This window comes from Nicotiana tabacum, chromosome 8 (genome assembly GCF_000715075.1).
Source record: "Nicotiana tabacum cultivar K326 chromosome 8, ASM71507v2, whole genome shotgun sequence".
NCBI classification, from domain to species: Eukaryota; Viridiplantae; Streptophyta; class Magnoliopsida; order Solanales; family Solanaceae; genus Nicotiana; species Nicotiana tabacum.
The window spans coordinates 124710453-124733924 of record NC_134087.1 but is presented as its reverse complement, the minus strand read 5'-3'; the positions used below and the strand labels follow the sequence as shown (position 1 = coordinate 124733924).

The 23472-nt window shown below is 34.9% G+C and overlaps 2 protein-coding genes and 1 pseudogene across 3 annotated transcripts; 2 read left to right on the top strand and 1 right to left on the bottom strand.

Moving 5' to 3' along the window:
* The first annotated feature begins 1725 nt into the window (after positions 1-1725).
* On the top strand, positions 1726-5202 carry LOC107797389 (short-chain dehydrogenase TIC 32 B, chloroplastic-like). 2 transcript variants are annotated; one of them, XM_075219608.1, is made up of 7 exons: positions 1726-2086; positions 2397-2628; positions 3314-3393; positions 3615-3802; positions 4235-4513; positions 4634-4714; positions 4842-5202. In XM_075219608.1, exons 1-5 carry the CDS (start codon positions 1864-1866, stop codon positions 4349-4351), a joined length of 840 nt encoding a protein of 279 aa, XP_075075709.1. In that variant the 5' UTR covers positions 1726-1863; the 3' UTR covers positions 4352-4513; positions 4634-4714; positions 4842-5202. The 2 variants fall into 2 exon arrangements, with proteins under 2 accessions (XP_075075709.1, XP_016475759.2); XM_016620273.2 differs by lacking the exon at positions 4634-4714.
* A 274-nt stretch (positions 5203-5476) lies between these two features.
* On the bottom strand, positions 5477-16822 carry LOC107797388 (kinetochore protein SPC25 homolog; annotated as a pseudogene).
* A 1532-nt stretch (positions 16823-18354) lies between these two features.
* LOC142163294 (uncharacterized) lies at positions 18355-22325 on the top strand. Its single transcript, XM_075220566.1, has 2 exons — positions 18355-18921; positions 22245-22325. Exons 1-2 carry the CDS (start codon positions 18355-18357, stop codon positions 22323-22325), a joined length of 648 nt encoding a protein of 215 aa, XP_075076667.1.
* Positions 22326-23472: the final 1147 nt, after the last annotated feature.

Here is a 23472-nt window from a genome sequence, read left to right as displayed (position 1 = left end):
TAGTGAACCTTGTGTACATCTCTTAAATGGTTTCTCCATCCCTCATGACAAAGTTTTCATATTGGGAAAACAACAAGACTCCTCTTGATTTTTTCACCTGAGTTGTTCATTCATGGGCTACTTGCAGTGTGTCCCATATTTGCTTGGCAGTGGAGCATCCTTGGATTTTGCTATATTTATCAGGACCAAGTCCAAGTCATTTCTTGGCTTTAGCATTTTTCTCCTACTTCTTCAAGTTTTCGGCATTGCAGTCAACTCTTGTCTTCGAAACATCCTCACCTTCAGTATTTTTCTTCAGAGTTGGCAGTGGACCATTAGTAATTATATCCCATAGCTCGTAATCTTCTGCCTGCATGTGGTCTCTCATCCTTGTATTCCACCATAAGTAGTTTTGGCCATTGAAGAGTGGTGGCCTACCAGTGGATTGCCCTTCCCAATTTCTAGGTGGTACACACATCTTGATATTTTCCTAAGGTGTTAGCCTCTTCAATGATAACCTGCTCTGATACCAATTGATATTTTATACTTCAATACCACTCAAAAGGGGGAGGGGGTGATTTGTGTAGTGTCCAATTTTTGCGTGCACTGAATTATAGAAGAACCTGGCTCTTTTATGCGTTCCATAAACTACAATTGCGAAATAAGTAATGCAGAAAGTAAATAACATAAGTATTTTTACATGAAAAATTGTCCGGCTCGAAATGTGAAAAAAATACGACCTACTTCCCAGTAGGACTTTCCGCAGCATTTTACTACAGCTCTGAGCCAAACACTAATGTTTACAAACCTCTTGCAAACCTAAGGATTAAACTCTAACCCTTGTAGTAATACGCCACAGGCTGTCGCGACTGCTTCAAGTTAACTCTAACTTGAACAGTACAACTCAAGTACTTAATACAAATACTTCTAAGAAAAGCTGAAAGGTACAACTAAAAAGTTCCTACTAAAATTGAACTAGAATAAAAGACAGACATATCAAATTGGTTATTCAATCTGGTTCATATAGCTTCAAGTTCGTACTTTTAATTGCTCAAAAACTACCTTGCTGTTTTACTCTCATTTGTTGCTTAACTTCAAAGTATGTGTGTCACATGTAAAAGAGAACAAAAATAATATTTATAGAGTTAGTAGAATAAGGATTAATTAGAGGTTTAATATTTTACTCTTCCTTGGTGGAAGAGTACTAGTTAACTTCAACTTCTAACTCTTTTGTTATCTAGGATAGAACTCTCTTCAAGTAAGGAGTCTCACTCCTTATCAAATATGCAATCTTTTCGTTCAGGGATTATCAGAAATAACCATTTGTATTTATTCCTTGCACGTATATGCCTTTTGCTTGAATTTGATCGGGACTTGTGTACACTGTCCATGAACCTGATTGATGTATGTGTCCATTTGTCAATCGTTAAAACCAAAACCACTCAGGTTAACATTCCATAATCTTTTTTTTTTCCCGGAGTTCAAAGAAGAAAAAGACAGACATAGTTGGAAACAGCAGCTAAAGTATGTGCCCTGAAACAACAAAAATTTTTAACCTTTCCCCAAAGCAGAACAAGCATTACGGTAGAAAAAAAAAGTAAGGCAAAACAAATAAGGGCAGACAGCAATTATTCGAAGCAAGAAAGAAAACTTGCCCATAATTACGTGCGTGTGCTATGCATAAAAGCTCAAAAAGACAAATCAGAAGCTTATGGTCAATTAAAATATGCCACAACCTTATAATCTGCAATATAAGCTACAAATATTATGCCACAACCACAAGTTCCTAAAGTCTTCTTCTTTTTTCTTAAACTTCGTGCCGAGTCAAACTGCCTCATTTAATATGAAACGGAAGGAGTAATATTTTCTTGCATATATAGGTGCATGGATATCCATAAGGTTTACAAGGCATTTATATATACGTGGTTGTCAAGCATAGCTGCAATTTTGCAATTTAAAATTCCAAGCTGTGCTCTGATGAAGGTTACTTTTAAATATTTAGTAGGTATTGATGGGCCAAGTGGTTATGGCTCTAAAACCACTGCAGAGCAAGTTACTCAAAATTGCTCCTTTTCCCTTTCTTCTCAGCTCACTGCAATTATCACTGGTTAGTCTTCATAACCCCTATTATCACTGGTCATACATTCTTTTATCTTCATTTTCATAAATTACAATTTTAATGACCCTGTATTAGTTATTTAGTGTTCTCTCCATGGACTCATTTTGTCATGTAAAGCTTAGACAGAGTTTTAGGCTTTCAGTGAATTTTAACCTTGTGACAACGGCTTAGTTATCAATTTTAATTAATTACCTTATAAGTGACATAATTGTGTAAATATATTTTGCGCCAACAGTGCACAGGACTTAAAATGTTAGTATTAATTTCTTTTTGGATTTTGATGAATGAAAAATTACAGGTGCAACATTTGGGATAGGAGCAGAAACAGCAAGAGTGCTGGCAAAAAGGGGTGTAAGAATAGTTATTCCTGCAAGGGACTTGAAGAAGGCAGCCATGGTAAAAGAAGCCATACAAAAAGAGAGTCCTCGGGCTCACATAATTTTATTGGAGATAGACTTATGTTCATTTTCTTCCATTCAAAGATTTTGGGCACACTTCTTGTCTTTAGGACTACCTCTTCACATTCTCATGTATGTCAATTTCTATTTTAACTTTGTGTATTGGGAAAAATTGAGTTTACATATTAAAGTAAAATAAAAATGACGTGTCAAGACACGTAAACTAGTCAAAGAGTTACAGCTGGCAAAGAGACACGAGTTGCAACAGATACGAGCAAAGGCAAAGGAAGAGGCACGGGCAGATATTCAAAGGACTCGGCGCCCGTACCTATTTAAATCATTTAGGTCCAGGAATCAAGGGGAATGAATCTGACAATATATGAGAGTACAAATATAGTATTTAATGAGCATTAAATACTGAATATGTTATAGAATCTGTATTAAATACAATGATTGTGTAACGTAGCATTCAATGTCTTTAATTACTCATAATAGCTTTATTATGACAAAGACAAAACGCATATCTCCCAAATAGCTATAAAAGGGATATAACTGATCAATTGTAGGGACACGAAATACTATCTGAATATATTGATTTACTTGTTTTTCTTCTGATTATATTATTGCTAGCCAAAGTACTTTCTTTCATATATTCTTTTGATTATGAGTAACCCGAGTTCTTCTAAATTAAAGCTTTGACCGGAATCCCATTTTTTGGTTAAACAACTTGTACTACTTTTTCCTTTTGTATTTTCTTCTGTGTGACTGATTCTTTTAGCTGTCTCTCTGATGGTTGGTCTGAAATTTTATCATGCAGAAATAATGCAGGCAAATTTTCACAGAAAATGGAGTTTTCTGAAGACAAATTTGAGCTCACTTTTGCCACAAATTACTTAGGTAATTCCTGTTCTACAGTCCACTTTTAGCAATAACAACACTAATATCAATGTATTTTGACTAGTTGTAGCTAGCAAGTTATTTACTACTCCAATATACTGCGACTTACTAAGCAGTTACCGGGTCGAATTTACCTGATAGAGTAAAAAACTATGCACTGTGAGTGCATCGAAGTTAATCTCAATGAGGATTGAACTTAAAAAGGATATGGTGTTGGACAGGTCATTTTCTGTTGACAGAGATGCTACTAAATAAGATGGTAGAGACAGCAGATCAAACAGGCATTGAAGGAAGGATTGTAAATGTTACTTCTGTAGTTCATAACTGGGTGAAAAGAGATCATTTCAACTTCTGTCAAATGCTCAAACCTAACATTTTACATGCCAAGGAATTGTCAAGACAGCTAAAGGTGAATATGTACCTATGTATTTCTTCATACACTATAGCTCGTTTGGCACTATCCTCAACCATATTCAGATCGCCACGAATGTTTTTTTTTTTTTTGGTGACTTTAGTCGCCACAAAAAGTCTCGTTTCTTGTATCAGAAAAATAGTCGTCTGTACACAAACGTATTGGCAAATTATAGCGCTAGTTATCTAGTCATTTTGCCTGTCCAAATATAAAAAGGGGGTTTTGCACCAAGGTGTTTTCATTACCACTCATTCCATTCTGTGAATCTTTGGGGTTAAGAGAAATGGAATGATTTAGTAAGAACTGCAATTTTTCACCTTTGAATTTCTAGAAAAAAATATTAGTAACTCTATCATTCAAATATTTTAGAGTGCTTTCGGCTTTGTATTTTGGGCTTGATATTGAAAGTGAATTTTGTAATCTGGACAGGCAAGAAATGCAAATGTAGCTATGAATGCTGTCCATCCAAGTATTGTGAAAACTGGAATAACAAGGGATCACAAGGGCTTTATCACAGGCATGCATTTCCCTTTTTTGTCGTTTTGAGCTTTTTTTTTTTTTTCTTTTTCATGTTTCCTTTTGCTTTTCTCTAAAATTTTGCGACAGAAACAAACAGAGACAACTAAATGTACCGATGACTTTCTTCATCAAATTTAAACAGATTCTCTCTATTTTATGGCAGCAAAGCTTCTAAAGTCAACATCACAGGTTCTGCTCGTCTTTGTCGAATATCCTTTCAAATCTCATACAATTCTTCTTTGTGGATACTTTTACCTTATTTTTTTCTAAAAATGAACGGGAAAATAACTTTTGTATCAAACATTTCAGGAAGATATAATAATCAAGAGTAAATGTAGCTTTTGGTACTGGATAAGTGCATTCATTATCACCAAAAAATAGAAATATTAGGTGTGATGGTACTCCCACCCACTAATTGTTCATTAAATTGGCTTATATGACGAATTAGTATTAGTAGTTCCGTTGGTTGATTACCTGAATTTATTAACGAGGGTTCAGTTTTCCATTGGAATGGCAGGGTTCAGCAAGTACATGCTATGTAGCAATGAACCCACAAACAAGGGGAGTAAGTGGAAAATACTTTGCAGACTGCGACGAATGTCACTGCTCAGCTTTAGCAAATGACTAAATTGAAGCTCATAAACTTTGGAAGCACACTCGTGCACTAATTCAACGAAGATTGCTTCGACATTTGGAATGACAATCCTTTTTTCTTAAATTTTTGGGAGAGGGAGAGACCTGTAAATAAACAGATATACACTTGTATATCCATCAGGGCCAAAAATAAAAAGGTAATCAGACAATAAAACGATACGAGTAAAAATTACATTGGAATTATGAAGACTTCTCTTTTCATCGTTTTTGGTGGTCCCTGACAATTATGGACCATGGCATGCTTCACCTTTTCTCTTTGCACTTTGAACATTCAATCTACCATTTTGCTACATTCAAAAACACCATTAATACCCCTTTACCACCTATGCTTTCACATACTAATAACTTTCAGATTGTACAATACTACCTCTAAAATGGACGCACATCAAATTCATCAACTTTTTCAGGCATTACAAAAACTATTGATTTTGTTTACGTTCTTTTGAGATTGCCTTCAAATCAGCAATGCAAATAACCTTAATCCCAAAATACTAAATATTAATGTAATAGATTTTATCATTAAATGAAATGCATATTACAGAAAGAAATGTTTGGTTGCATTCCTACTACCAACTGTTGCATTGTTAGCAATCAATCAACTAAGCCTCAATCCCAAACTAGTTGGGGGAGTGTTCAATCTGTGATGCTCGTCTCTCTTGCTATTCAACTTTCCATCAATAGGATACAGATCAATTACTCATACCCAAAATAGAAATGAGATAAAGAGTAGACGGACCAGATAAAAAACAACTGCAACACTCAGCAGTCTCTGTTCTACAATAGATACAAGATTAAAACATATGGGAGTACACTATAAGGCCTTGCAGAAACAACCAACAGAAAGGCCAAAAATAAATAAAAGGATAATCGGATGGATAACTTGAAAGCTGTGATAATATACTTCAGCAAAATCAATGAAGTCTTTTAGACCTAGGAAACAAAGTCAGCTAATTCAAACCCTAGGAAGGCTGTGAGGCTCCAGCATCCCCTTCATTATTGTTGGCTCGTTAATTTCCACTCTTTAGGTACTTAAAATCCCATTTCATTTTATGTATCTTAGTTCAACTAGGTACAAAGTTTAAGAATGTAATGAAGAGTGAAGACTTCTAAATCTTAAGGTGTTAAACTAAAGGTGTATATAACTTACTAAATATACTATTACAATGTTGTGGTCTTAAACATGCCATGTCAATCCTATAAGGAGTGACATTAAGGGTTAGATGAGAACGTTGGAGTTAAAAACCAACTAAATAATTTTTTTTTGACGGTGGTTTCTGGGTCAGCTTGTACGCACCTCGATTATTCCACCAGGTAGCTACTACCTCCCATCAACATAGCTACCGGGTAATTCTGCAAACAAGACTTGGGCAAATGAGGAGAAAGCACCTAGTATTTTTTGCCTCTGCTGTGATTTGAACCTGAGACTTCGTATTTAAAAAATAAACTTACAAAATATAAAAAGGTAGCATCCTTTTTTAAAAAGACCAAAAAGGAAAAGTAAGACACTTAAAGTGAAAAGGGAGTATTTGCTGGTAAGACACTTAAAGTGAAAAGGGAGTATTTGCTGGTCAGTGCTGGCCAATTAAGGCTTATGATGGCTGATCAACTTCAAGAAGGTGCTTCAACAAACTTAGATGAAACAAAAGGCTAATTGTTATCATTTCTTGACCTCCAAATAGGAAAATTTTGCTCGTTAGGTACTCATTCTGTATGAAGTGCTTTTTCAAATTCAATCTAATTGAATTTGTTGATGTTATGAGATGATTATTTAAGCAATGATGTTACATAATAGATATTTCGGTCAAAAACCATTCACGAGAAGGCATAATGAATAAAATTGTTTCGAATTAATTCACTTCTCTGTGATTATTCATCTAATGGTGTAAATTAGTGAAAATGTTTGTAAATTGTTTCCTGTAAAACTTTATTTAGCGTGCAAGGGAGGGACTAAATGTGTTTAGCTCAGAAATGGACATATGAATTCTGTGTGATTGAAGTATTGAACCTACAGATTAAAGATAATCATATTCCTCATATGCTCCAAGTTGACGAACCATTAATATTATACAGTGTTAAAATGAAAAAGCCTAAATGACACTGATAATAAATGATGTTTCTAATGCAGATTCCACTTCTTAACTCTAAATTTCTTATTTCATGTTTTTCTGCGACAACAGTATCCCACACTTCAAAATCATGTTGCTGCACTAGCTTCATTCAAGCACATGCATATCTTTATTCTTTTTCCCTGATGTTCTGTAATATAAAATTTTCATATAAGAAATTGATAAATTGCTAAACTGGACTGATCCTTGTTATATAACAACAGTGGGCAAGATGACCATTTGCAAGTTTACCTGACTTTTCTCATGCATGTGTGTGTTAAGTCCCAATCCAATTTGAGGTCTAAATAACCATTTCCAGCCATAGGTGGTCTCTTTTTTCACATCAGTTTGCCACAGGTGGTTTCACATCACAGCATTTATGAACAGAATAGTACAATCAAGAAAACAGACTTATTTGGTATCGATTCAACATTACCCAAGGGAAAAAGAGTCACAGGATAAACAAACACTGGAATTAATTTGAGTGAATTGTCAAAATATGTTCAAAGTTAACAGATAGATACCTTAAAACGAGGGGACCGGTGATTAGATGATGCAGATACAGGAGAGAGGACGGATGACCTATCCCGTTTACCGCGGGCAAGCTTCATGGAGTTTCTCTTATATTCATCAGGTTGAGGCTCCTCTTTCTGGGGTGAAGTTTCATCACTAATATCAGTTGAAATGAATGAAATCGGGGCAGGCATAGGGATTGTAGTAGCATCCTGATCTTGAGATGTTAATCCTGGAAGGAACAGAATAAAAACATTCCCCCCAGAGTAGCTTAGCGAATATATCCAAATTCTGAAACAATAACAGCATTTGCATGAAAACACTCCTATCATACTTGTGATTCTGCAGGCTGTAACGAACATGCCATTTTTATGGGGCTTACAGGTACCACTTAGGCTTTAATGACGTACAGGCATGATTTATTTTTTTTTTAAAAGTTTGCAATCAGGAGAAGAATTAAGAAACAGGCAAGACACAGGGCATACCATGTGCTTCAGCTTCTAGAAATTTCAGTCTCATCGTCCGGACGAACTTGAATAGTCCATCACTTTTATTTAACTCAATCAACAGCTCTTTTGCGTCATGCAGTTGTGGATCGCAATCAATCACTAAACCAAGCAAAGGAAAGAGTTATAATTCAGAGCTACCTTCAATTAATTAAAGTTGATTAAAAATCCAGACTTACAAGTATATACATCATCCTCATGACGGACAGTAAAGGAGTACTCCTTATCTGGATTGTTGGCATCTACATTAGTAAAGATGAATTTTACTCCTGCAGAAAATGTAGGACATAAATGTCTAAAGAAAATTGTATCTAGATGTAGGCCATCAATGTTCGAATAAGGATAATTGTATCTATATTAGAGTTCAGAATCTGAATAGAGAGCTGTTCCTTTTCTAACATGTTCAGCAAGAAAAAGATTTAATCTTCTAGTATGCTAAAAAGCGCCTAGCATTAGATTCTGCGTACCTTGGCCACATTCTATACGTAAATCAAGCACCTTATTGTACCACAGAGTAGCCTCCTCTATTGCCTCTATATGTTCAGTATTCTGGTTAAGCTTTTCTTGAAATGCTTCCAGAGCTTTTCCCCCAACAGAAAAGAAATGCACAGCTCAATTACCAAACAAGGATATCAAGCACTTAATGGAAACAGCACAAATAGATAAGAAATTATGCACATAAAAGCAGCACCAACATGATCAACACAGAAATAACTGCAATAAATAAAAGGAGCATTGTGGAAGGACAATATGAAAAGAACTAAATTGAACATTTTCATGACTGACATATTTTAGAGCTTGAGATATCACAAAGGAACAAGAGAGAACTATCATTATTTCTTCATACTCCTTTCCACCAAAACATATACCTTTTCTTCAGGCCAAATCATATACCTTTATTTGACTAGGCACAAAAGCACTCAGAGAGAAGATCAGGCTCCGTTACACTTAACTAGAACTTGATTCAGAAGCAACGATAAACTCAGCCATTTGACGAATATATAAAAAAGAGTCTGTTTTAACTTTTGTTGGTATAACATTTCAAATACTTTAGAATGCTCTTATTAGGAGAGATGGCATGATTTTGTGATAGCCACCATTAGCTTGTCACAAAGAGCATGTGATATTATGCAAATAAAGTTGGAGGAGCACCAACCTGCACAACAAATATACTAGAAAACTAGATCTTTCTTTACTTAAAGTACTACTTAAAAGTAATACAGCACATTCTGAAAGTATCTAGGACTTAAGTCAACTTAATTGAACTAGTTAGACCTAACAGGACAAATTAAGAAAGACCTGTAAAATAATGAATGGGTTGGTGAAGAGAACACGAGTTAACTTACAAGGACAGCTATTAAAATTTCCTCAATGTGAGGTAAACAGACCAAGATAGGCTACCTTCAGTAAAAGGAAAAAAGAGAGGCACTAAACCTATATGTTAATCAAGTGTGCAACAATGATGTGTGAAGTACTAATGTTTCAGGTATTTTCTTTTTGTATAACAATGGTGTCCGAGCCAATCTGTGTGCACTACCAGGTAACTCTGTCCATCAAATCTGAAACAGATAGGAAGAAGTCCCCTAGTATTTCTTTAACCTCTGCTGGGATTTGAATCCTAGTCGCCCATGGTCATTTCCAGCTTCATAGGTCGCTAGACTGCCCCGGGTGCAGTTTCAGGTAATTTAACTGGCAAATAAGTTACTTTCTCAAGTAGATTCCCTCTTCTAGAATTTAATGCTAAGCTAGAATGAAGGTGAGGGAAAAGAAAAGGGCAGCACGCCTAGGAATGATTTTCTACTGCTCCCACAAACTATTCTTTTAAATTAAGTGTTTCATCACAAGTGTGCAACACAGAAGTTCTGTATGATTCATTTCTCTGGTTAAAGGAAAATAACAAGTGATTTTGGCCAAAGTTCTTGCGAGGGAAACTTTTTTCGAGAAAGGGAATTCAGAATGATTTGAAAAGAAGACTGCACTATTATTAGTCAGATAGTGATGTAAAGTATAAATGGCAGGTTTGGTATCCCATACATAAAAGAATTTGGCGACTATGGTCATACTAGGCAGAGATATGATAGATTATCAGTGGTGACTATTGTCAGCAAAATAGACAATTATACACAAATCTATGCCAAGAATTATTGGGTAAACAAGAGCAAATTTCTTTTTCTCTAACCTCCCCAAGATCTGGCCAACGATTTAACCTCCGTGCAACAAAAAAAATTTCAAGAAATGAGAATGAAACATCCTTGAAGTAGGTATTGATATGCAAAGAAAATACTCACATTGTCACCTTGTCTTAATATTATTAGTACCAGAAAAGAAAAGTTGAGTAAGGATACTTCTCGAAACATTTCCATGTCCTATTTGTGTAAATTACAAAACTCAAAAAACAACAACTCCCGTTTCTTAATGAATGAGTGAAGAATAACTCTTACAAGGATAAACTTTACCATCAGAATGTTGAGATATTAGGGCGGCATATTCAAGTTTCCTGGCCTTTTTATCTTCCAAAGCCCCTCTAAGTTTTTCCATTCTAGCTGTTGTAGCAGATATTGAGTCTGCTATTGCTATTCTCATTGCCTCTTTTCGGGTTTTTACTGAAAATGAGATAACTTGATAAACTTATTAACAAAAAAGGAATGAAAAGAAGACAGCATGAGCATACAAAATTTTAATAAACTAAGAAGATGAATAATGAGTAACCGATTTTCCTGCTAAAGATACATATAAGTGTTTTCTTTTTATAAGGTATGCATTATATGTGTGCCTTAATTCATTCACCTCTTAAATTATTCACCATGAAGAGTTAATCAACTTGAGAGCAAGAACTGGAGCATTTGGTAACATCATGAATGAGTAATAATAGACAAAAGAAAAGAATCCCAAGCATTTGCCCTGTCACAGGTACTTTCCATGTGAATCTTCATACATTCTTCTTGTTTACCATCAAATACAAACAGAAGTCGGTAAAACTCTTAAAAGTTAAAATCCTTCCCTCTTATACGCTCTAAGTCTTGAAGGTGTCGTTACTTTGAGCTTTCAACTTTCAACATTTAATGCTTCTCACCCTTACTACAATCAGAGTGTTAAAGGTACAATGTATTAGCACGTTTGTCATACTTAAGTCATTTGCAATTGCTGGTTCACTAACCTAATTAGAAGTGCTAATGAGAAGTCCACAATCAACATCCACAAGCTTAAAATGATCTAAATTCAAATTGTATACAGTTCATCTAACCTAAAAATTTGGAATGTGGAGTAAGTTGCATTGCTACGTAGAAGAGAATGATATCATTCAGAACTATCAGCTTCTTGTAGATAAGTTTTCCTCTCTTAATCTAAATGATCCATTAGATCTTGTTCTTTCCTACAAATATCCTGAAATTTCCTTCTCGTGTCTTCAAAATACTAGTTTCTTTTAATCATAAAAAGTAATTCTTTAGAACTTCCAAAGAACTATGCCTAAACGCAAAACTCCATAAGCACTCTCAAGCAATGTTGCTAAGCCTCACATGAGGCGCACTTTATTCTTGAAGTCGGGAGTAGGAGTAATGCAAGTTGAGCGTTTTGTCTCACTTAGGCAGCATTTTAATGAGTATATTAAGGCACTTAGGTGTGCACGTTATTGCCCACACAAGTTTGGTCTTGTAAAGGGCGATACAAATAATTAATATAACCCGCAAAGTGACACATCAATTGTTAAGAAGACATTATGAATGAGTATGTTATTATCTAAGAATATGAACTATAAATTTAGTATATAAGATGATTACAATCATTATTCTGATAATTTACTTCAAAATATTGCCTAATGTAGGCTTTTTCAGATTCCGTTATCTTATAAACTTTTATGTTTATATTTTTTTTTTTTTTCTTTATTTGTGTCTTTCCTCCGCTAAAGCGTGCACCTGTTGCACTTTGCAGTTAAAGCATAGTCAGTTATTCAATGCTTTTCACCTCTGTCAACACTACTCTTAAAATCTATGATCACCCTTTTTCCATTGCGATGACTATTATGAAGAGGCGACAACAAAAGATTAACTCCAGTGATTTTCCATCCTCGGATGTGGTAAGCATTTGGATATATAAACGAAATTTGGACAAGTAACTAGGACAGCAATGTCAACAGGGTGAGTAATATGAAACACAAAACCCTCCTCAACCTAGACACGCCCATTTTGTTCATAAATTGTTCGACAGATCACAGAAAAATAGCAATGCAAATAAAGATTAAACACTACTGTACTTTATGAAAAGAAAAGATTAAGCACTAGTACTACTCCATCCGACCCAATTTATGTGGTGGGGTTTGATTCAGCGTAGAGTTCAAGAAAAAAAGTAAACTTTTGAAACTTGTGGTGCAAAATAAGTCATAAACATTTGTGTGGCTATAAATCATGTTACTAAGACTATAAATCATCTGATTAAGGGTAAAATAAAAAATTTTAAATTAAATTATTTTTAGATAAGTAAGTATGACATTCTTTTTGGAACAGACTAAGAGCCTGTTTGGCCAAGCTTCTCGGGGGCCAAAAGTACTTTTTTTCCCCAAAACAGTACTTTTTAAAAAATTTAAGTTGATTGGCCAAGACAGAGAAGTACTTTTAGCCAGCAGCAGAAGCAGTTTTTCTGCTTTTGGGAAGAAGCAGAAAATTAATTTATTCAAAACAAAACCGTCCTCACCTCAAAATTTATATTTTTCAAATTATCCCTTACTAATTTGAGTTTTTTTTTCATATTTATTAAGTACTAGTTTTTACCATTCTTTTAAAATTAAAGATATCATATACATGAATCATATTGCAACTTTCCAAATTTTTATTGACTTTTCTTGTTTTTGATTTTTTCTTTGTGTAATGTCTTGTAACTTTTCAAATTATCATCTTCTTTTTTCACACTAAAGCAAATTATCTACATTCTTCTTTGGATTATCAATTCTCTTCCTACAAATAATCATTTATAATTTCTTCTATTATAGGATATTAGTTCCCGAATCTTTAAAACTATTATCAAATCTAACTTGTAAAAATTACCTACAAATAGGTAATAAATCTACAATTGCATCGCATAATCTATCTATATATTATTAAAAGAAAAAAAAAGGCATCCACATTGAACCAAGTGGGAGCCTCACAATAGGCCGCTTGGAAATTTAGGACAAAATTAGTTAGTTAGGTAAGAATTAGTTTCATTTTTAATTTAAATTTAAAAAAAATATACGTTATGTGTTGTTAATAATTAGCTACTTTTTTTGAATTTGAATTTAAACATACCTAACTATTATTTTTATGAAAATAATTTTTTTTTATATATTTAAAATTATTTCTACTTTACGCTCAATGCCATCTTTCAAGTTTAACACTCAGAATCATCTAGTTACAACTACCGTGGCTATACATAATTTCATCCGGCGACGCTCTTCTACCGATAAGGAATTCAACCATTATGTTAATGAAGACATTACGACAGAGATTGAAGAAGGAGATGGACCTTATGATATTCCTTTCGAAATACAAAGCAAGTCTTCAACTAATATGGAAGAGTTGATTGATAGAAGTAGAGATGAAATTGTTGAAAAATATTATCATGTATGAGTGATTTTACTTATTATTTCATAGTGAATTATCAGTATATAGTAAATTGTGGAATAGAATTCTAATTCATACTGAATGATGTATTTTGATTATTCAAATCATCGTGCAACAATAAGTTATTATACTAGATAATATTATATGTTTTGGTATAACTATATATGTAAAATTGATTTAAATCTTTAATATGTTTGTTTACTTTAAGTTTTGTATTTTAATTAAATAAAATACAAAATAATAAAAGTCTATTACGGTAAATATTTAAGTTCATTTTTCTCTTTAAAATAATCATAAGACCTTGGTACTATTCTTTTTGGTAATTTGGCACTCAAAAGCACTTTTTAGAAAGATTGGTCAAACACAATTTGTTTACAAAATGTTGCAAAAAGTACTTCTTAAATGAATTGGCCAAACACAAATTGTTTTGTTGCAAAAGTACTTTCGGAAAAAATACTTCTCAAAAAAAGTACTTTTTAAAAGGCAGAATAGCCTCTTAGATACTTGTACTTGTTTCAGTTAGTCATCCCAGTCCTCGTAATCTACAAAGTTTCATCCAGACACTTAAACTTGATCAAAACCTATATTTTAAACTCTTCTGACCGTTGACCAAGCACGTATGGCAACAAAATGGTTGAGCCGGACAATACGAGTGTAGTTCAAGTGGACAACGAGCATGAATATGACATTTTGAATAAGAAATAATTAAAATAAGAATGAAAAATAAAATAAAATATGTAAAAAAGCAAAAAACAAAATTCCCCGCACCCCACCCCATTTTTCTTTTTCCTGTTAGCTTCTTTCCCCCACCCCTCCCCTTTTTGTTTTCTTATACGCTTCTTCTTCTTCCCCGAACAAAAAACAAAAAGATTCTTGTTTTTCTTGATTTAAATACCGCCTGCAAATGCAAATGCAAATCATTGTTTGCACCAGGTAAGAACAATTCCTAATTCTTCTAAAAGCGTCCACAGTAATTTCCCCATCCCTATTCCCATCAACTTTCCTCTTTATAATCCCAAAAGAGGGTCAAATCATTCAAGCCCAATTTCTTCATAATTACCCGATTACCTTATAGGAGCAAAGGCAGAAGGAGGATAGGGTGAAGGAAAGTATGGGAATATTTGACTTAGAGAAGCAGTTTGCATTTTATGGCGCATATCATAGCAACCCAGTGAATATCTTGATTCACATGGTGTTTGAATGGCCAATCTTTTTCACCGGTCTTATTCTTTTCGATTTTACGCCCCCACTTTTCAATTTACCTCCGATTAAGCTCTGTGAACACAGTTCCTTGGTCCTTAACTCCACTTATCCACTAACGCCGCCGTAATCTATGTCATCAATGGCGGACAAGAAGAACGCCGGCGAGCAGCTCACGACTCCGACTCTGATTCCAACGCCCTCCCTTTCAAATCCAAGCTAAAACCCGATTCCGTCATCCTCCAAATCCTAAAAAACCTCAAGGCCTCGTCCGCCGCCTCCAGTTCCAAAACCTTAACTCTCACCGATATGTTGGCCTTTCCACCACCTGTCGTGAAGTGACAACCTCCCAATCGACGAGGTACAATACAATATAAGAGTCACTGTGGGCGAAAATTCCGGCCAAAGTTCCGGATCTAAAACCCATATGACAGTAGAAACATAAAATAAGAAGACAATGGGGTAAGTATAAGAGGAAACGAAAAAGCATCTGAATAGTTGATTAATTATTTTTAATTTACCACGTGACATGGCATCTAGGCATTGTAATTTTTTGACGTGGCAGCCTGTTATAAGTATTTATTATACACGGTTTAAAAGAGTGGAAGTGTTCAATCGGTATATTGTTAAGTTTGGGGACTGGCATGACAAAATGGCACAAATATAAATGTTATTTAAGCTATTCTGCCTTTTTAAAATAAGCAAATTTTGGCATTTTGGCCAAACGGGCTCTAATAATGGAAGTATGACACATAAAGTGTGAGAGATTGATATACCTGCAAGTGCTTTTACTAAATTATCCTCCGCCTCTCTAAGATCAGTTTCAATTTCTCAACTTTTGCTGCCGGGACAAAAGTATCAAAGCAAAAATATACCAATTAGCAATCCAACAGTGAGAAAGTTCAAAGCTGTAGATATTTTAATTTAACTGAAAATGCGCGCCCGAAAAATTGAACTTTTTAAAAATGGACTCGCTAGAAATCGAAATTTAACATTTCGAAAAGTTAACCTTGTAATTGAAGGTTTTGTTGAGTTTGGGTGTTGATTGAATGCAGGGATTCCTCAAAGGAGGTGGCGCCTGCATTTATACGCTGCTGTTGAATGGGGAAATCCCTTTCACATGTTAATCTAAGTTCCTCCATCTTTGATCCTATACTTTGCCTTACTCCTTTCTCCATCTCTTCTCAAACCCTTTTTTGTGTCCCTCCACTTTGTGATGTCTGACAGGGAAATTTGTGTGTGCGTGAGATTTTTGAATACTGGGAGATGTTTCCCCCAGCCCGCGATTTTCCTTTCTTATAATGTAAAAAGCAGTAATATTTTATAAATAGCTTAAAGGAAAAATATTGATATACGATAACTATTTATTTTCATTTTTATCTTTTTATCTGAATATGTGACTACTTATTTATAAAATTTCAACGCCTAGTGCATTTCGGCACAACTACTAATTCGATCATGTTTATTTTTCCATTCAAATTTTTGCGACACTAAACTTGAAAATTTTCTAAAAGCTGAGCCTTCTTTGCTGATATTTAATTTGGTGACATTTGATGAGTTCCTATAGTAAAAAAATTTAAGAGCTCTATTTTGGTTTTAGGCTTTTTGGCTATTGCTATCCTTATCCACTTTCGTGCTTTCTTTAATTGCTATAACTATATAATAAGGTGTTATGTCGGAACTCAGCTGAAATGGGAAACCACATTGCTAAATTGGGAATTTAAAGTGTATTAGTAAAGAGATGGCGTTGCAGCAGGAGATGGAATTACTCATATTAGTTTAGACGGTTCAGATTAAAAGTATTGTTATCAAATAAAAGGCCCAGATGAGTTGGGTAGTTTGGGCCGTTACAGTGGGTTGTTAATCATAGCTGGGCCGTTAAATAGACAACTGAAGGAGAGCACTGGCAGTTATGAAATATGGTATTTCTCATCTCCTTCCCTTCGATTCTTCTTTGTTCCCTTTCTCTTTCTGATCCTCTTCTCATTTCACTTTCTCTTCTTCTTATAGGATTCCACCATTGATAATCAGCTCAAGCTCTATTACTAATCATTGTAATCCTTGTAGTAATTGAGTGAGAGTAGATTGTAATAGCACAAATCAATAAAACTACTGAGATTTAGCCTTAATTCTCTTCTTTCAATTCTAGTTCATTACATTTTGTATCAGAGCCCATTCCTGGCCCAACAATTATGACAGTTACAGAAACTAGATCCAAAACTATGGAGGAAAACATAAAGAAATTGGAGACCCAACTACAGAACCACATAGCAGAAGCATGGAAGAATGCAGAGTCCATGGATGCTAAGATGGATGGGTTGGCGCAACAGATGGGGTTAGTGATGGAGAAGTTGCTTCCAAATCAAGCAGGCCTATTGGGTAGTGTCCCAACAGATGCTCAACCTCTTGATGGACAAGGAAACAGAACTCGAATGGACCAGTATACCCATTCCATGACAATGGAGAGACCTTATCACAACCATCATTCCAACTCCAGTTCTAGAGTGGAGTTTCCTTATTTTGATGGAGCAGCAGGATTGGATCCTTGTTCTTGGTTGAGGAGGTGTGAGAGATATTTCCACTTCAATCACATCATAGTTGCAGAGCAGAAGTTGGAGGAGGTTGTTCTTCATCTCAATGGGAGAGCTGAATCCTGGTATTTTTCCTATCAATTAAGCAAAGGAAATATTACTTGGCAAGAATTCTGTGAAGAACTTTGTAAAAGATTTCAAGATGCAGATAATAGTAAATTTAATCTCATTGGAGAATTCAAAAATATTGAACAAAAAAGGTCAGTCAATGACTACTTGGAGAGGTTTGAGGATTTGAAAGCTTGGGTTCTCATTAGGAACCCCAACATTCCTGAAGGGTTCTTCCTAGAATTCTTTGTGGAAGGACTGAAAGAGGACATCAGACATACAGTCAAGATGTTGAATCCATACACACTCAGTCAAGCTGTTGAAAAGGCTAGACACCAGGAGAAGGTAATTGACTCTTAGAATAGAAAAGGGAAGACCACTTGGGGAAAAGGGACCACTACCACAACCTCTAATCAATTCAGCGCACAGAATCTAGGAATGGTTAACAGGGGAGGAGGTACACAGAATTGCAACACTAACAGAGGAATGGAGTATAGAAAAAACAATGGATTGTATTACAAATGTGGAGACAAGTACTTCCTAGGCCATCAATGCAAACATAAGCAGATTAATGCAATGACTGCTTCTGAAGAACAAGAGGTGATGGTCCAGCAAAAAGAACATGTAGGAAAGGAAGCTATGGTAGAGATGATCCCAGAGGAAGAAATATTGGATGAGGCATTCAGTTTAAATGCCTTATCAGGAACTCAGGTATCAAACACTATTAAGCTAAGGGGAGAATCCAAGAAGAATCAAATGACCATCCTCTTGTATTCTTGAAGCACTCATAGTTTCTTAGACTTAGAAACTGCTAAAAAGATGGGGTGTGTGATCAATGAGGCTGCTCCTATAAGAGTGACAGTAGCTAATGGTAATCACCTAATGAGCCTACACATCTGCCACAGGTTCAAATGGAGGATTCAAGGGGTAGAGTTTGAAGACTCAGTTAGACTTATCAGGCTAGGGGGAAATGACATGATATTTGGGGGTGATTGGATGAAGACTCATAATCCTGTGTTACTAGACTTCATTGCATACAAAGTACATGTGACTCACAAGGGGAAGAGAGTGGAATTGAAAGGCATATACAGTCAAGGAGAGTTACAAGGAATGTCAAGCAAAGGAGTCAAACAATATATGAAGAAAGGACAAGCAATTTGGGCTCACCTTTTTACTGTAACAGCTGCAGAGATGAAGAGTGGAGAGGAGGTGCCTGCAGACATTGATAAGTTGTTGATGCAATTTCCAGATGTGTTTGTTGAGCCCACAACTCTTCCTCCTCAAAGGAACCATGACCATTACATTCCCCTGAAGGCAGAAGCAAGTCCAGTGAGTATAAGACCTTACATGTATAACTTTTTTCAGAAAAATGAGATTGAAAAACAAGTAATTGACATGCTCAATAATGGAATTATACAACCTAGTCAGTCCCCATTTTCTTCTCTTGTACTATTGGTTAAAAAGAAGGATGGCAGTTGGAGATTTTGTATTGATTATAAAGCCCTAAACAATATGACCATTAAAGATAAATTCCATATACCTGTCACACCTCCTTTTTTGCCCGCGCCGCCACAAAGGGGCGCCGAAGAGAGTTTATTCCAATTAAAGGACAATCGAAACGGGATTTATTTCTTTATTTCAGAGTCGCCACTTGGGAGATTTATGGTGTCCCAAGTCACCGGTTGAATCCCGAATCGAGGAAAAGAATGACTCTGTTTAACAGTCTGCACACCAGAAATCCGGATAAGGAATTCTGTTAACCCGGGAGAAGGTGTTAGGCATTCCCGAGTTCCGTAGTTCTAGCACGGTCGCTCAACTGTCATATTCGGCTTGATTATCTGATATAATTCATGTTGAACATATATGCGAATTTTAACTTTTAACCGTTTTTATCATTATTATTATTATTATTATTATTATTATTATTATTATTATTATTTTATCGAGAATTGCAACCTCGCAAAAATATATCTCGAACCACGTCACAGTCAATGTACCCGTGGTCGTCGACACACTTCGACTCCGTTGAGATTTGGATTTGGGTCACATAAATGTACACCTGAGTATAGGAAAATAACATTATTAAATACGCGCCTAAAGACTAACGCGTTGTTATTATTTTTTGTAGGGCCGTGAAATTTGCTAAACGGCCCGTCCCGGAATCTAAGTATTTTAAAACAAATAATTATTGAGGGCCCCGCAATTTTGTATTTATTTTTGGCGAAGCACGCCTCCTTTATTTTATGGATATCTTAAAATGACTACATTTCTATTAAATTCGTCTCTAAAATAAAAGAGAAAAAATCCTAATTAATTACATGCTTAAAAAACGTAACATATTAAATGCTAAGTTAAGACAAATGTTCACGGAAAGGAATATTACTAAAAATTGAAATTATAAATACAATACGGAATCGTCAAATAATATATTCAAAAGAAACTAATTATCCCATAACCAGATTAAATTCGCATTGTTAGATGACTTGAACCGTTGAAATTAATTATTTACAACTATTGGAAATTAGAATCAATCTTAATTACTAATGCGTATTTCGAAAATTTATTAAATTTAACATTAACTTGTCTTGTTTGAACTCAAATCATGCCATAATGCCTAATTCGCGAAATTAATTTAAATTAATGTTTTAACTAAATTTAGCTACATGTTTACGATTAACTTAATGTTGACAATATTAAAACCTTCATAGCTAGTGAACTTAATCAGTTTTGCCAAGCCGATTCAATAAAGACCAACTTATGTTATTTTCCTCTTATTCCAATTATTAAACAGTTTGACAGTAATGAGCATGCTTAAATATATACTACCTAATAATCAAGTTAAAGCAAAGTATTATCTAATACATCACTACAAGATGCCTAGTTATGCAAAGCGACAGAAATTTACAGAATAATAATACATGAAATAGCCTAAATACAATTAGTAAAAGAAACAAAGAAAAAGCTAAATTAGAACTTCAAAGTTCCATTCTTCATATGTATTCATGCTTTCACATTTCAGCTTACAATATGTCAAAGTTACAGTTGTGTACCTGGTATTGCCAATACAAGAAGAAGAAGGTCAGCAAAGTAGTATGTAACACAGCAACAGCAACAATAACCAGCAATAACCAACAAACGGAACACCCAGTGACAGATTTGAAAATCAAATAAAATCCAGCAATAACCAGTGAAGTAGTAGCAAATAACCAATCAAACTCAAGGAACAAACCACATGAAAATCTAGAAACACCAATAATAATCAACGGGCAAAAACAAAGTGACCTTCTTTTTTAGATTGAAAGACCAGTTAATGTTTAACCCTTAATTCTCTCTTAATGTTCAGAAAATTCTTTCTTTTAAACTCTCTTCAAATTCGAATCCCCAAAAATCTTTTAATATTTTCGAATTTTTTCTCTCTATTTTCAGTTAATTCTCCTCCTCTATTTTCGGAATTGTCCCCTTTTCTTATTTTGTGTCCAGCCTCCTATTTATTTACAAACTTGAAGCATTTAAACTAAAATCCCACTATCTTCTACTCATCCTCCTTTATCTTCCCACTACTTAATGTTTTATCCCCCACTATATTAAACAATGTATTAATTCCCCACCATTATGTTTTATCTCCCACTACGTATTATTTTAGTATTATTTAAATATTATTTAATACTTAGTGGACAGAACACTCAAAATAAATAATTGTTCAGATTTTCAATTCCAAAAATACCCCTCTGAAATTACTGAAATTACCATTTTACCCCTGGAAATACTGCAATTTACCATTTTAACCTCGTCAGCTATAACCAATTCACCTAATCAATTCTAACCAAAATACAACAGCTATAACCAATTCCTAATCAAATTTTATGAACAAACTTAAACTAAATGATGAACAACAAAGAAACAACTGGAATTATTTTGACTGAATAATATTTTTTAACAACCAACCTACTTTCAGATTCAACAACAATAACAAACAAGTATATTCAAATCATTGAGCTCAAATTCAAATTAAATTTAAACAAAACAAATAAACAGATTCAAATCACTAAACTCAATAATCAATTGAACCTCCAACTAAATCTAACAATTTTACAACCAAGATGAAGGATTCAAGTTATTAAACTAACATACTTCTATATTAAAACTAAATTCTTTTAAATGAATAAAAACAAATTGAAGAAATAATCAAGAAATGATAAACAACGAACAAGAAAAGAATCAAACATATACTGATTTTAAATCCGAGAATACCAAACAAAGTACGGATAGAAATGAAACTTAAACCAACTAACCGGAAATGAACAACGACGAACTCGAATGGAAACGGAAAACTCGAACCAAAACTGCCAACAACCTAACGGATCTCGACTTCAACGACAACCTACCTTCTCTTTTAACCTTGACGAACTCAGACTGGACCTCGACGAGGCAGTCATGGTGAAGAAAAAGAAAACGAAGAAAAAGCAACAACAACAGCAACATCCATGTTGCTCGTTAATGGCGGACGGGGGAGGGGGGGTTGATGGTTTTTCCGGCGACTTGGGGTGAGCTCGACGAAGGCAACAACAATGGTAGCTTGGGTGGTGTTCATGTATGAGCTGGGACGAAGAAGAAGGAGCAGCAACGCAGCAGCCATGCTGCTCGTTAATGGTGGATGGGGGAGGGCAACAACAATGGTGGTTTGGACGTGACGACGATGGTGGTTTTAGGGTCGTCGAGCAGCAGCAGCGTTTGGTGACTGCAGTTTGCTGGACGAAGATGATGAAGACGATGGAGCTGACAAAGAATAAGAAGAAGCAGCGAGGGCAGCGATGGAAGGAGGGTTTGGAAGGAGAAGAAGAAGAAGAAGAAGAAGAAGAGGGGGGCGGGTAGTTTAGGGTTTTTTAGGTTTAGGTTTTCCAAAAAATGAAAAATGAAAAATGGAAGAAGTGGGGTTGGGATTTGTTTGGGTTATGGGGCGGACCGGGTCGACCTGACCCGGTGGGGTTTTATTTGGTTTGGGCCATTATTGATTTAAATTAGAAGGTGACCCAATCCGATTTTTCTTATATTTTTGCTCTCTTTTCTTTTACTTTTTAATTAATAAAACTAAAATTATAAATTAAGTTATAAACTAAATTAACTTATTAAAAATACTAATTAATTCCTGGCAACAATTATCATATAAAATGAAATGACAATTTAAAATACAATCACGCAATTTGGACATTAAAGGCTAAAAATGCAAAAGATGCCTATTTTTGTAATTTTCATTCTTGTAAAACAAACTTAGTTACTCATAATTGTAAACTTAAATCCTAAACGCAAATGCGACGTATTTTTGTATTTTTTATTAATTTAGCAAATAAACATGCACAGACAAATGCAAACAATACAAGAAAAATAACACAAAACTCACAACAATTGCAAACAAACAAAAAATTGTTTTATTTTTGGAATTTTTGGGAGTAATTCTCATATAGGGCAAAAATCACGTGCTTACAGCTGCCCCTCTTTGTCCGAAGACACGAAGAGTTTTCGTGCAAAGATAAAGTGAGCGATTTTTGCCCATCCGAGTACTCCGTGTGAAGCATTTTTTTGAAAAAGATTTAACCGAACCTTTGCTTCAAAGGTTTCCTACATATCCCTGGCTAGAAGGGAATCAGGTTAATGTAGTTCGGGAAGTTTTGGTAGCTGGGACTACCATGGGACTGCAATGTTACTGTTGTTGCATGCTGTTATTACTGCTTGCTGACCTCCTTATTACACCATGCTGAAAGAAAACAAGAATCTAGACTAGACCATAGTCTATGAATTACAAAATCTTATCTAGATCATGCTCTTATGTCTCTTGTTGCTTTGATGTCTCGGTGACTCCTCTGGTATTTCTTTACTTCCGATTTGTCTTGTATTCTCCTTTGACTGCCGATCTTGAACTGCTTATGTCCTTCTCGGGAG

Excerpts from the sequence above, each read along its gene's own strand:
- LOC107797389 (XM_016620273.2), top strand. The coding sequence starts at position 1,864 with ATGGATATCCATAAGGTTTACAAGGCATTTATATATACGTGGTTGTCA. Across the intron at positions 2,087-2,396 it reads GCTCACTGCAATTATCACTG|GTGCAACATTTGGGATAGGA; the intron begins GTTAGTCTTCAT and ends GAAAAATTACAG. Across the intron at positions 3,803-4,234 it reads AATTGTCAAGACAGCTAAAG|GCAAGAAATGCAAATGTAGC; the intron begins GTGAATATGTAC and ends TAATCTGGACAG.
- LOC142163294 (XM_075220566.1), top strand. The coding sequence starts at position 18,355 with ATGGGGTGTGTGATCAATGAGGCTGCTCCTATAAGAGTGACAGTAGCT. Across the intron at positions 18,922-22,244 it reads AAAATGAGATTGAAAAACAA|GGTCGTCGAGCAGCAGCAGC; the intron begins GTAATTGACATG and ends TGGTGGTTTTAG.